This window comes from Dama dama, chromosome 15 (assembly GCF_033118175.1).
Source record: "Dama dama isolate Ldn47 chromosome 15, ASM3311817v1, whole genome shotgun sequence".
NCBI lineage: Eukaryota > Metazoa > Chordata > Mammalia > Artiodactyla > Cervidae > Dama > Dama dama.
The window spans coordinates 88,027,381-88,040,679 of NC_083695.1; the positions used below are offsets into that span (position 1 = coordinate 88,027,381).

General features: G+C 46.1%; 1 protein-coding gene across 1 annotated transcript; it reads right to left on the reverse strand.

Moving 5' to 3' along the window:
- Nucleotides 1-1,162: 1,162 nt before the first annotated feature.
- Nucleotides 1,163-3,998, reverse strand: C15H10orf120 (chromosome 15 C10orf120 homolog). The gene is made up of 3 exons (XM_061162833.1): nt 3,799-3,998; nt 3,514-3,589; nt 1,163-1,918 (listed from the first exon to the last, which is right to left on the reverse strand). Exons 1-3 carry the CDS (start codon nt 3,996-3,998, stop codon nt 1,163-1,165), a joined length of 1,032 nt encoding a protein of 343 aa, XP_061018816.1.
- Between the last annotated feature and the right edge of the window lie 9,301 nt (nt 3,999-13,299).

Sequence of the window (13,299 nt, forward strand, 5' to 3'; positions counted from 1 at the left end):
CTGTCTGGAGCAGAGCCCCACGGAGACTCTCCAGGCATTCGTGTACAGCCCGGAGTCCTAACACCTGCAGGGTGACAATGGGGTTGTCACAGACCTGAGGGAGACTGACTGATGGTCCTGGGCGATGTTGCTGTAATGACCTTTGGCTGTCACAGGAGGGGCCGTGGCTTTCAAACAGGTGGACAGAAAGCCTTTGGCCACATGGATGTGGGCAATGGCCATGCATCGGGGTGTTCCCAAAATGACATGGGTTAGAAAGATCATGATGACACTGACAGTAACTCCTCAGAGGAATCATGAAAAACATCAGCCCAGAGTCTATTTCTCAAAGTTGCTTCAGCTTTGATTCCAGCTGGACACATCTGGGCTTTAGATCTAACCTTCTTTCTCTCTCTCACAGACGCCCGGCCCCAGACCACACAGTGGCCAGGTGAGGACCCAGCCTCCCATCTCAGAATGTCCCTTCTCTCCCTGCCCTTCCCCCCATAATATAAACCTGTCCGTGTGTCCCTTCTGGACATATGGCTTACTCTACCACTGGCAATATCCATGCTCAATAGGGGCTTCTTTTTAAGGACTCACAAGGCCTTGCAGAGCTTACACTTGCTCTGTGTGTGTGTGTGTGTGTGTGTGTGTGTGTGTGTGTATGCTCAGTTGCTTCAGAAGAATCTGACTTAGTGTGATCCCACGGACTGTCTCTGCACTGGCATGTGGATTCTTTCCCACTGTACCTACCACCTGGGAAGCCAAAAAGAACGTGGAAGTGAAAGTCGCTCAGTCGTGTCTGACTCTTTGCAACCCCTTGGACTAGACAGTCATGGAATTCTCCAGGCCAGAATACTGGAGTGGGCAGCCTTTGCCTTCTCCAGGGGATCTTCCCAACCCAGGGATCGAACCCATGTGTCCCACATTGCAGGCAGATTCTTTATCAGCTGAGCCAACAGGGAAGCCCCCCAAAATATTAATGTATATAACTGAATCACTCTGCTATACACCTGAAATATTGTTAATCAACCCCATTCCAATATCAAATAAAACTTTTAAAAATGAAAAGTTTTTTAAAAGTTAAAAAAAATAAAGAAAAAGAGAGAAGCCACCTGGGGCAGAGCTGCAGGAGTAAGAAGGACCAGGAGGCTGGGTTACCATGGAGATAAATAAAACTTTAATAATGATGGGAAGCAGTTTTGCACATGTACTCTTTCCAGGCATTCTCTTTTTCCAGGCTGGTGGCCTGTGATGCATAACTGGGGTAGATCCCCCGAGACAGAAAATCCTGATTCATTAGCAAGAGGTCTCCAGGGAATTCTGCCACGTGCAAAAGACTTCTGTTTGTTAAGCCAGTGATGGACCTTTCCACTTTCTTTGCGGGGAGGAATGGTTTTAGATCATTTGGATGGTATGTTATGCATTTTTTGGATTCTTCTGACTTGAAAATGACGTTCATTTTTATTTCCTGTCTTTTGGAGGTTTTGCTCTCCGCCTCGCCTCTCCCCTCTTGATGGGCATCGTTGGCATCATCAGCGTTGCCGTCATCCTGGCCTTCCCCAACCCTGGCCTTTGCCATGGGGCCCAGGCCGCCTGAAGGCAGAAGCGAAGAGCCCCTAAACCTTTCAATGTAGGGTAGGAGCTGCTTGCTCCGCAGGGCTCTTGCCAGCTGCATACGCTCTATGTGCTTGCTGATGTTCAGCCTTTCCCGCCGGGGCATTCTGAACTCTTCCGGCGACACGATCACCTTGGCTGTCCACATTTTCCCCAGGGGCCCACAGGTGGCACAATGAGGGGTGTGCTGCATTTTATAGTCCACCGCCCGTTTGTAGTCTGAAGACAGTGTCTGTAGTTCATTGAGCATTTTCTGTTCTTCCTCTTGCTTGTAAGTCAGAAACCTCCTGGCTGCCACGGTGTGAACACCACCTAGACGCTGACAAGTGGGAAAAGGCGTGTGAGTCTTGCGGTCGTGTCCGACTCTTGGCAACCCCGTGGACTAGAGCCCACCAGGCTCTTCTCCAGGCAAGAATGCTGGAGTGGGTTGCCATCCTCTCCTCCAGGGCCAGTGGGCAGGGGGCTGGGGGTTGAGGGGAGAGAGGTGGTGGTTAAAATCTCAAGGGGATTGATGTGTTCATTTGTTTGTTAGTTTTTTATAATCGACATGTGGGTGAATTTCTACAGTATTTGTCTTTCTTAATCTGATTTATTTCACTTAGTATGGGCTTCCCTGGTGGCTCAGAGGGTAAAGCGTTGCCTGCAATGTGGGAGACCCAGGTTTGATCCCTGGGTCAGGAAGATCTCCTGGAGAAGGAAATGGCAACCCACCCCAGTATTCTCGCCTGGAGAATCCTGGACGGAGGAGCCCACCGGCTTGCAAGGAGTCAGACATGACCGAGCGAGTGGGGAGGGGAAGGGAAAAAGGGGTAAAGGAGATGAGCTGTTAGGTTATGGAGAAAACTACATTTTGGTGGTAAGCACGTGGTAGCACATAGAGAAAAATGAAACACAGGTTGTGCACACGGCGCTGACGTAATCGTTGAGTCCTGCTGCAGGCCACAGGCGTGAGGCCTTGTACCAAGGCCACAGAAGCAGAGTCTAGAACCAAAGCTAACTGAGCCCCTCTGTAACCTTACCACAAGTCCCCTTGATCACCACTAACAAGCTTCCTGATTCCCAGTTAGGCAAAGATGCCCACTCCAGTAAACACCCTGTCACGCCCCAGTCACCTAACGCCAACCTTCTAGCAGGAATTGTCTTTGTCTTGAGGCTATAAAAATCGACTATTAACTCACGAAAGCGGTCGACTCTCCCTGGCCTGTCAGGAGTTGTCAGCCTGTTGCACTCGCAGTGCCCACTTTATCTCTGCTCTTTTTTAATAAATGCTCTCCTTTCTGCAGTACTCTGTGTCTGGAAATTCTTTTCCAACCTGCTCTCGGGCTGCCTCAACAACAATGTTCTAAATCAATGTTACCTCAAAACAACAAAAAAATAAAAATATAGCGTTTATGATGGAAAATTTTTAAAAGATTCTCAATGGGACAGGAGCAAAGCACACCCACAAAAAGAATTATCTAGTGGCTCCCTTGCCCTCCACCAGTGAAGGGGCCCGAGACCTTGTATAGTGAGAATGAGGGTAGATATTTGGGAACAGATGAGCCTGGGTTCAAATCTGACTCTCCTTCTCACCTACTATGAATCTGAGAGAACTGTATTGATCTTACAGGCCCCTGTGAGGTCTCCATAAGATGACAAATATGAAAGCAGCTAGTGCAAGATAAGGGCTCAAGAAAAGGCAGCTTCCATGATTTGTTATCACTTGTAGTTCCAGTCTTGCTTGGGACTTTGTAATAAGAGAGTATTTTGCTTTTGCTAGGCAAATATGGAAGCCACTAGTTAACTCAGCCAACTCTCCTCCACTGCTTGGGAGACTCACACCTGTGTTGCTGGTGGTTTTGAAACTCTGACTCTCCTAGCCTAACTGCCTGGATTCCGTGGGGCCTCCCTGCGTATAAATCTCACAGCACTTACTAGGATCTCTTTCTCCAAGGGGGAGTATTTCCCGAGGGCAATGCGTGGGTCTGACTTGTAGAATTTGGTCCATATCCTGGAAGGCAGAGAGGTATATTAGAACTCTGAAAGGGTCTTCCTAGTTTTGCCTTTTGGAGTGGGAAATCTCACTAAGGGTGATACTATGTTGATCAGGATAAGGCCCCTGTGACCATGGTTTCTAAAGCCACAGGGTGGGCTCTTCCATTTGGCTTCAAATCTGACATGGGTGGGACGTAATGGACCAGAAGCACAGGTTACACTCACCCCAGTGGTGAAGCAGGGCATAGATCCCCTTGGGAGTAGAGGGACTCTTTATTCAGGAAAGAATCGCTTATATTGAATGCTTGCATCGGTGTTCCATTCTTATTTAACTTCCCCTCTGTAGTCATCTTTTCTTGGGCCCTTGAATCTCTAGCCCTCTGTTTTCCAATCTTCGGACAGCCATTCTCCCATTCTCTGATCATACTCTGGCTCCAGGCTAGGATGGGAGGTGTCAGTGCCTGGAGTTTCTTTCTAAGACAGCTTTAATGCGAACCCAAATGACAGTCACAAACATCTTGCATCATAACTGGCCTCCGTGGCAGCTATTGTGAGGTCTGGGTTTAGGCATCAGATGATCCCCTGGGGTGAAATGGACACACACTACCATGGTCTTGGTATGTCGGAGTCCAGAGGAATAGAGTGGGTAGAGAAGTGTAGCTGGAAGATGATCTGACCACTTCAATGCCACTTATAAGCCCATAAAGACTGCTCAGTTCTTTCAGGATGAACACCATCACCTGAAGTCTCTCCCTGGTATTGGCTTGTCTCTCCAATCTTAGTTCCAATTTTAGTTCCTCATGTTCCACCATGAACTCTATCCATGGTTCTTGGAATCAGCTTCTAGACATGCTCCCCTCATGTCTCAAATACCCATCTCTGCCTTGACAACTTGTTTATCTTTTAGGGCCCAGCTTACCTGGAAATATCTCTGAGAAATACTGTTAAAGCAAAAATCTAGGCACACAAGTATATAAATTGTAGACAACCTTTTTGTATTGGAAAGGAAAAAATAAGCATGTATACTTGTATTTGCATAAAGAAACATTAGAATAATACATACCAAAAAAATGTCACAAATGATTATCAGAGGTGGGTGCCTGGCAGATATAGATGAGGTGGTAATGAGTCTTTTCATTGTATACATTATTGTTTTGTCTTGAATTTTAGAACCACGTGAGCCTATTACGTTTTGAAAAAATGAGTTTAAAAAGTAAAGAAGCAGCTCATGGAAGAAGATGTCTCTGTCAAGTACTGGTCCTGAAGCTTTCCTTTGCTTCTACCAGAAAACCCCCCTAAGTGGGGATATTTAGAGATGGGTCCAGGGCTCATGTCCATGACAGCCATCTGAAACACACCAATGCTCCTCACACATACCCAGGCAGTTTCAGTTCCCTAGAACAGCTGTGAACCTGGAAATCAGCAGCCAGTGCCTCTGAGCAGTATAGACAGTGCCTCTTGCCCTGTATGCATTGACTGACACATTTGTTCTACACACAGCTGTTTGCACAAGCCACATGACACCTGGCATATTGGGTGCACTCCACAAATATTTGTGGAACAACCAATGAATGGGACATGATAGAATATTAAGGACTGGGACTTTCCTGGTGGTCCAGAGGCCAAGACTGCACTCCCAATGCAGGTGGCCTGGGTTCAATCCCTGGTCAGGGAACTAGATCCCACACTCTTCAGCTAAGAATTTGCATGCCTCAACTAAAGATCCCACTTGCCACAGTGAAGATCGAAGATTGTGCCGCAACTAAGACTTGGCACGGCCAAAAAAATTAATATTAGGAAAAAAAAGAATATTATGGACCTTGGTTCAGATGGTAAAGAATTGGCCTGCAATGCAGGAGACCTGGGTTCAATCCCTGGGTTGGGAAGATCCCCTGGAGGATGGCATGGCAACCCAGTCCAGTATTCTTGCTGGAAGAATCACTATGAACAGAGAAGCCTGGCAGGCTGCAGTCCATGGGGTCGCAAAGGGTCAGACGTGACTGAACAACTAAGCACGGCACACATCAAAAAACTCAAATCTTTATCAAATTTCCAATAATACACTCGGGATGTAATGTGATACTTTTTAAAAGACCATACAGAACTTCCAGAGAATTCAAGAAGAAAAAGGACTGGAAGGAAAAACACAGAGATACGAGCAGTGGACTGTGGGCTAGTGGGGGATATTCTAGGACTGGCCATGGACCTGCAGCCTGGTCACCTCCAGGTATTGAGATGGAGTAGCTATGGCCTTGTCTCAGCAGGTTCAGGTAGAAAAAGGTGACACAGCTCCTCCAGGCATCAGAAAGAGAGTGATAAAGGGCACCCTGCCATGCTGCCCAGAAGTGACGTCACCATGACGACGGTAGGTTTGGGGTGGGAACTGGAAAGAGAGAGAGAAATTCATTTTAAGGGATTAGCTTACATGATTGTAGAGGTTGGAAGGTCCAAAACCTACTGGTGTGGTCCAGCAGGCTGAAGACTCTGGGAGAGCCCATGTAGAGGATCAAGACCACTGGGAGAGATGCCTCTTGTTCAAGGGACATAAGTCTTCAGTCTGTTCATGCCTTCAGTTGATTGGATGAGGCCCACCCACATTATGGAGCAACAGGCAATTTGCTTTACTCAAAGTTTGCTGATTTCAATATCAATCTCGTCCAAAAACACCCTCACATAAATATCCAGAATAATGGACCAGACCAAAGCATGACTGGGCACACATGTGTGCTAAGTTGCTTTGGCTGTGTCTGAATCTTTGCAACCCTATGGACTGTAGGCTCCTCTGTCCATGGGATTTTCCAGGCAAGAACACTGGAATGGGTAGCCATGCCCTTCTCCAGGGGATCTTTCTGACCCAGGGAGCTAACCATGGTCTCCTGTATTGGCTGGCAGGCAGTTTCTTTACCACTAGCACCACCTGGGAAGCCCTGACTGGCACTATGGCCCAACCAAGTCAACACATGAAAGTAACTCTCAAATCTACTTATAAGTATTAGGTTTTAATGATTTGCTTAATTTTTAAATAGTTTTTTAATATCAGGGTTTTTGTTTTTATATATAGTTTTGCCCGCTTTTGAACTTCATATTAACAGATTCATATAGTATGAATTTTTTACACCTGCATTTTCCCCTCAACATTGCATTTGTCAGACTCTGCTGTTGTTATGCTTGTGAGTTCAATCATTTTCATTGTCGTTTAGCATGATCGTCTTATTAAACAGTCTTCTGTTGCCTACATTTGGATTTTTTAAATTTGGGAGCATGATAATGCAGGTTTCCTTGCAGTTACTCTGTTGGGTGCACACCTAAGAGTGAAATTGGTAAGCCCTAGGATGTGTGCAGCTTCAGTTTCCTAGCGAATTCTCAGCTCTGTTCCAAAATGTCTTTATCATTCACCATCCCACCAATAATGTATGAGAATTCCTTCTTGCCAACACGAGTGGGTATGTTGTGATATGTCATTGTGGCTTTAATTTACACTTTTCTGATTACAAATGAAGTCAAATACTTTTTCTGATGCCCATCGAGAGTACCCTTAGTGAAATGTCTATTCAGGACTTTTGTCCATTTTTTCTAGTAATTGCTTTTCTTATTGATATGTACAACTTCTTTACATATTCTTTGTATAAGCCCATTGCCAATAAAATATATTGCAAATATCTGCTCCTACGGTTAACTAGCTTCTTCCCTTTCTTAAAGATGCCTTTTGGGGCTGTGAAGAGTTGGGAGATTGGGGTTGACATATATACACTATTTATATTACATATAAAATAGATAACTAACGAGAATCTACTATATAGCATAGGAAACTCTACTCAAAGCTCTATGGTAACCTAAAAGGGAAGGAAATTCAAAAAAAGAGTGGATACATGTACATGTATAACTGACTCACTTCTCTGTACAGCAGAAGCTAACACAACATTGTAGAGCAACTATACTCCAATAAAAATTAAGTTTTAAAAATATACACACTACTATCTATAAGACAGATGACCAAGAAGGACCTACTATACAGCACAGGGAAGTCTATTCAATATTTAACATATATGGGAAAATAATCTGAAAAAGAATGGATATACATTTATGGATAACGGAACCATTTTGCTGTACATCTGAAACTAATGCAGTATTCTAAACCAACTATACTCCAATATAAAATTAAAATTAAATTTAAAAAGATGTCCTTTATTCCGGCTGCACTCCAATTTATGAGCCTTTTTCTGAATGGTTATTGCTTTTCATGGCTTAAGAAAGCATTTCCTGTTCTAGGTAGGAATGATAATCTATATATATTGCATATATATTTATGATTTCTCATATCATTCTCTAAAAATTTCTTTTCTTTTGAACTTCTTAACTTCCTACCTCGTTTTCTTTAAGTACATTTTCCAACTTATTATTGTAATGGCTATCAAGGATTGCTTGTACGTGTGTGTATGCAGGTCATACACAAAAAGCCCAGGATTTTCTTCCCCGCTAGCCACACCTGTCCCTGCAGTCACCGCCTAGGCTCTGGCGCCCTCTGGTGGATTTTGCCACTCAGTGAAAGCTGGCTCTGCAAAGACCCACCAGCCATCCCTGCTCTCCAGGGCTGATTCCCTACAGACATCGCCCCCTCGGTTTATAATAATGGAGCTCTTTTCTAATATTGCACTCACTATATCCAGACTTTATATGAGAGGCTGTGTGCTTTAGAATCATAGTTCCCTTTACAAAGCCATTGGCTCTTGGCAGACCAGCCTCCTAGAAAGGTCTTCTAGGCCAGTGATTCTCCAACACTAATGTGCATATAAACGCCCTAGCCAGTGTTACTTGCTCAGTGGTGTCCAGCTCTTTGCGACTCTATGGACTGTAGCCCACCAGGCTCCTGTGTCCATGGGATTCTCCAGGCAAGAGTACTGGAGTGGGTAGCCATGTCCTTCTCCAGGGGATCTTCCCGACCCAGGGATCGAACCCAGGTCTCCCTCATTGCAGGCAGACTCTACCGTTTGGGCTACCTGGGAAGTCCATATAAACCTCCTAGAGATCTTATTAAAATGCAGTCACTGATACATAGAAGACACTAAATAAATATCTGATGGAATGAGAGCAAAAAGCTTAGCTAAGATAGCTCTATAAAGTGAAGCAGGGAGGTCTGAGCCATGGAATGGCAAGATGTCCTTCTGTGGGCTGGGGTGTAAAGGCAGCAGCCACAGGTTGAGTGAAAATAGCCCTCAGCTCCTGACAGCATGCATCTGGGCTCGTTTCTGGTTACCTGGTTGAATCACTTAGGTGAGGCCACACCACCATGCATAGGAGGTGGAGGCATCTTCCTGAAAGCATCAGGGGTGAGCCCGGTCCTCTGGCAAGAGGGAGAAAGGCTTTAAACTAAAAGAATTACTGCCTCTCTCCAGCTCTTACTCTCCTGCATCTAGATATCGGAAAGGTCTAACCACTCTTGCAGGTGGCTCTGGTGGGGAGGAAAAGGTGGCCTCTACCCCAGGGAGCCAGCTCGGAGCAAAGTCAGGAGCCAGACCGGGAGTCCCATCATGGCAGCCAGAGATAAGCTGAACCCCATGGTTCCATGTGCTTTCCTGATTATGTCTGCTTCCCTCAAGGGCAAGCCCGAGCTCCGACCGCTCCAGTCCGGTCTCGGTCTAGGGTTACATTTGGGCTGCGGGGAGGGGTGGTGGGGAGGGAGTGTGGACTGTGTCTCAGAGGCCAGGTCCCTGGGGTCAGCCGTGGTTAGTGGGACCCCTCTCAAGGGGAAGCAGAGATCCAGCAAGGAGCAAGGTTTCATGAGATAGGATTTAGCAACGCCTCCAGTGGTGACGGAGAGACAACAAAAAACCCAATGTACTCTACAGCAGAAAGCCAGGAGGCGAGGGTAATTTGAAGTTAGAAAGGGATCACTTTATTTTTTTTTTTATTTTTTTATTTTTGAAAGGGATCACTTTGAAAAGGAAGCACTTGAATGCAAATTTGTAGAGACAGAAAGTAGACCAGTAGACTACTGGTTTTCAGGGGATTAACTGTAAATGGGCAGGAGAGATCTTTTGGAGGAGATCCAGCCTGGGATAATGTCTGAGCTCACTCTGAGAGTCAGGCTGGTGATGGTCCTACCTTACCCTTACTCCAGCTTAGCACTTCCGAGACTCCATCAGATTACCGGGGAGGGTGTGAACTGTGGTTTCCCTTATCTTTAAATAACAACTTCCTCTGTTAGCCTGGCATGAAGGTGGCGCCAGACAAACTAGACATTGACTGTGCTGGCCCCGCTGCAGTCAGACGAGGCAGGAGGCGGGGGGATGGGTGACCTTCCTGTGTTGAGAGCGCTCCTTCCTGCCTGTCGCTCCATGTGTGATCTGGACATAGATAAAATAGGAGACAAGACTCTCCTTGCTGGACCACACCAAGTCAAGTCCGTAGGCTGTGATGCTCCTTTCTGTCCCACGAAGGGGGGAAAGGGGAAGAGGATGGGGAAGGGTATGACCAAGCAGGCTCCTCTGTCTTGCGTCCCATCCCTGCTGACATCTGATTCAGCTCTGTCCCCCATCTGGGTTGCTACAGACCCCACCTGAGAGGTAAACAGCCAAAAAGAGGATGTCAGAGGAAAGGAGGTGACCATGTCTGGGAGGTACGTCCCAGCTGGCTCACCAGATGCAAGGCTCACAGGGTGCTCATCTGACCTGTGGATACTTAGAGAAAAAGAGAGAAAGAGGAGTCACTCAAGACCATGTGGTCTAAAGGCAGATCTGAGTTCCCGGGGAATGAGAATAGGTTTTAAAAGAGAGAGAGATGCTTAACTCTTCAGTGCAAATGAGAAAAACAAATCATTTTCACCCTCTAAGGGACCGTGCACCCCAGCAGTGGAAACCCAGGACTGCTGATGTGACCAATGCCCTTAAGTCAGCTCAAGGCTCTGGTTACACCAGAGTGCCCCGTACAGAGGAGCCAAGAAGGAAAAAAGCCCCGTCTTCTTCATCATTTTGAGAGGGAAACTATGGCTTCCGGTGAAGAGATTTGTCCCAGGTTCAGGTCTCAGCTCTGCCCTTCCCGTTCTGCGGGTGCTTGATCTATAATGGGAAAAGGGTCTGAAAAAGAGGGGCTATGTCAATCTATGAATGTGTAATTGATTCACATTGCTATGCAGCAGAGAGTAACACAACATCGTCAATCAACTATGCTTCAATTAAAAAAATTTTTTTCCTAAGTGAAATGTGGCTAAGATGCAGCAGGGAAGGAATGATGGGGAAACTGGGAATCAACTTAAAAGGGAGCTCAGCCCAGGGATTTGTGATGACCTAGAGGGGTGGGATGGTGGGGGTGGGAGGGGGCTCAAGAGGGAGGGGATATATGCCTAAGTATGGCTGATTCACGTTGTTGTATAGCAGGAACAAACACTACACTACAAAGCAGTTATGCTCCAGTTTAAAAAAAAAGAATTTTTTAAAAAAAATTTCGAGGAGGCAGACATGGCCCCCGAAAGAGAACAAACAGCTCTCCCCACACAGAGAGAAGTTACAAATATGAATGATTTTGCGTTTTGGGGTCTTGACTTCCAGGAAGTTCCATTTGTGAATCTGGAAAAGAAGACAGCAGGAAAGGACTCCCAGAAGTTGTCTCTACTGTTAACACAGTAAACAGGGCTCTCAGCGCTGTTGTGCCAGGGTCTTTGGGCAGCCCCCTACTCATTCTTCCTCAGGAGGTCCTTTGATGGGGTTTTACAGACGAAGAAGTCGGCTACTTTGGGGGAAAGTTTCAGTGAATTGCCCAAGGTCACAGTATTTAAAACTAGGCAAAAAAAAACAACAACAAAAAAACCTAACAATCTCAGTATAATCTGAGGTTAGAGTCCCTCCAGGAAATGATGAGGTGCTGAATGGATACAAATCAGTCTGATAAGGAGATTAAAATTGAACAGGAAGCTAATGAAATTCACACAGGAAAATGGTGAGAGGCAAGGGTTTAGCAGCCCCAAAGTCACCACCCCTAAACCACTGGTCTGGTCTGAAATAAGGAATGCCACCAACATTAGCAATAATAACTAACACCCGCAGAGCATTCATGGATAGGCAAGAGTCTATGAACTACAAATGTCTTAAAATATTTAAATACGCATATTTATTTAAAACTATATTAATGAGAATTCTAGAAGGCATTTGCTTCCAAAACAAAGCATATTAACAGCTTTCAGTTTCAGTTCAGTTCAGTCGCTCAGTTGTGTCTGACTCTTTGCGACCCCATGAATCACAGCACCCCAGGCCTTCCTGTCCATCACCAACTCCCGGAGTCCACCCAAACCCATGCGCATCAAGTCGGTGATGCCATCCAGCCATCTCATCCTCTGTCATCCCCTTCTCCTCCTGCCCTCAATCCCTCCCAGCTCAGGGTCTTTTCCAATGAGTCAACTCTTCGCATGAGGTGGCCAAAGTACTGGAGTTTCAGCTTCAGCATCAGTCCTTCCAATGAACACCCAGGACTGATCTTCTTTAGGATGGACTGGTTGCATCTCCTTGAAGTCCAAGGGACTCTCAAGAGTCTTCTCCAACACCACAGTTCAAAAGCATCAATTCTTCGGCACTCAGCCTTCTTCACAGTCCAACTCTCACATCCATACATGACCACTGGAAAAACCATAGCCTTGACCAGACGGACCTTTGTTGGCAAAGTAATGTCTCTGCTTTTTAATGTGCTATATGATGAGGTGTGTGTGTGTGTGTGTGTGTGCTCAGTCCTGTCTGACTCATTGCAACCCCATGGACTGTAACCCACCAGTCTCCTCTGTCCATGGAATTTTCCAGGCAAGAATATTGGAGTGGGTTGCCATTTCCTAGTCCTGGGGGATCTTCCCAACCCAGGGATTAAACCTGCACCTCTTGTGTCTCCTGCATTGGCAGGCGGATTCTTTACCACTGTGCCACCTGGGAAGCATAATCTGCTATGATAGGCCAAATAATGTTAGAAAGGTTGCAGCCTTGGCACAGGGCATATCAAGGATTGCTGAGTAGATGTATTTCTGTGTTTACATTTTATGTAGGGAAAGTCTGAACTCAGGAAATGGGCTGGGATTCCAAGTGGTTCTAGGGGTACTCAGGAAGCTCATTACCCACCAATAAGAAAGATTTACAATCTCTCTACACTGGTACAACTACATATAGCAATCCCTGATGACTCAGATGGTAAAGAGTCTGCCTGCAGTGTGGGAGACCCGGGTTCAATCTCTGGGTGGGGAAAATCCCCTGGAGAAGGAAATGGTAACCCACTCTAGTATCCTTGCCTGGAGAATCCTATGGACAGAGGAGCCTGGTGGGCTACAGTCCATGGGGTCGCAAAGAGTTGGACACGACTGAGTGACGTCATTTCACTGATGGAAGACCAGCCCTGCTGGCAAGTCTCAATTCTCAACTATCTTCAGTTTTCCTGGAAACTTCACCGGGTATCACCAACATCTTGCAGTGGAACTACCTGTATGTTTCATAAAATGTAGAGTATGACCCCTAACTATCTGTTCCTGCCTGGAAATGTGATGGTTCTCTATTTGGAAGTACCCCTGCTTGCTTTCCCTGGGCTTGCAAGTTTCTGTGTGAATCCCTGGCCTTTTTCACCAATTGAGACACAGTTTATGAGTAGTTTGTAAGGGCTTGGGTTTCCTCCATATCATGAGAGGATGGTCTTTCTCTGAACTTCCCCAGAAACCCATTGCCCCACTGGGGACTTACCCAGGGAGGAAGCACGCTGCAGCAG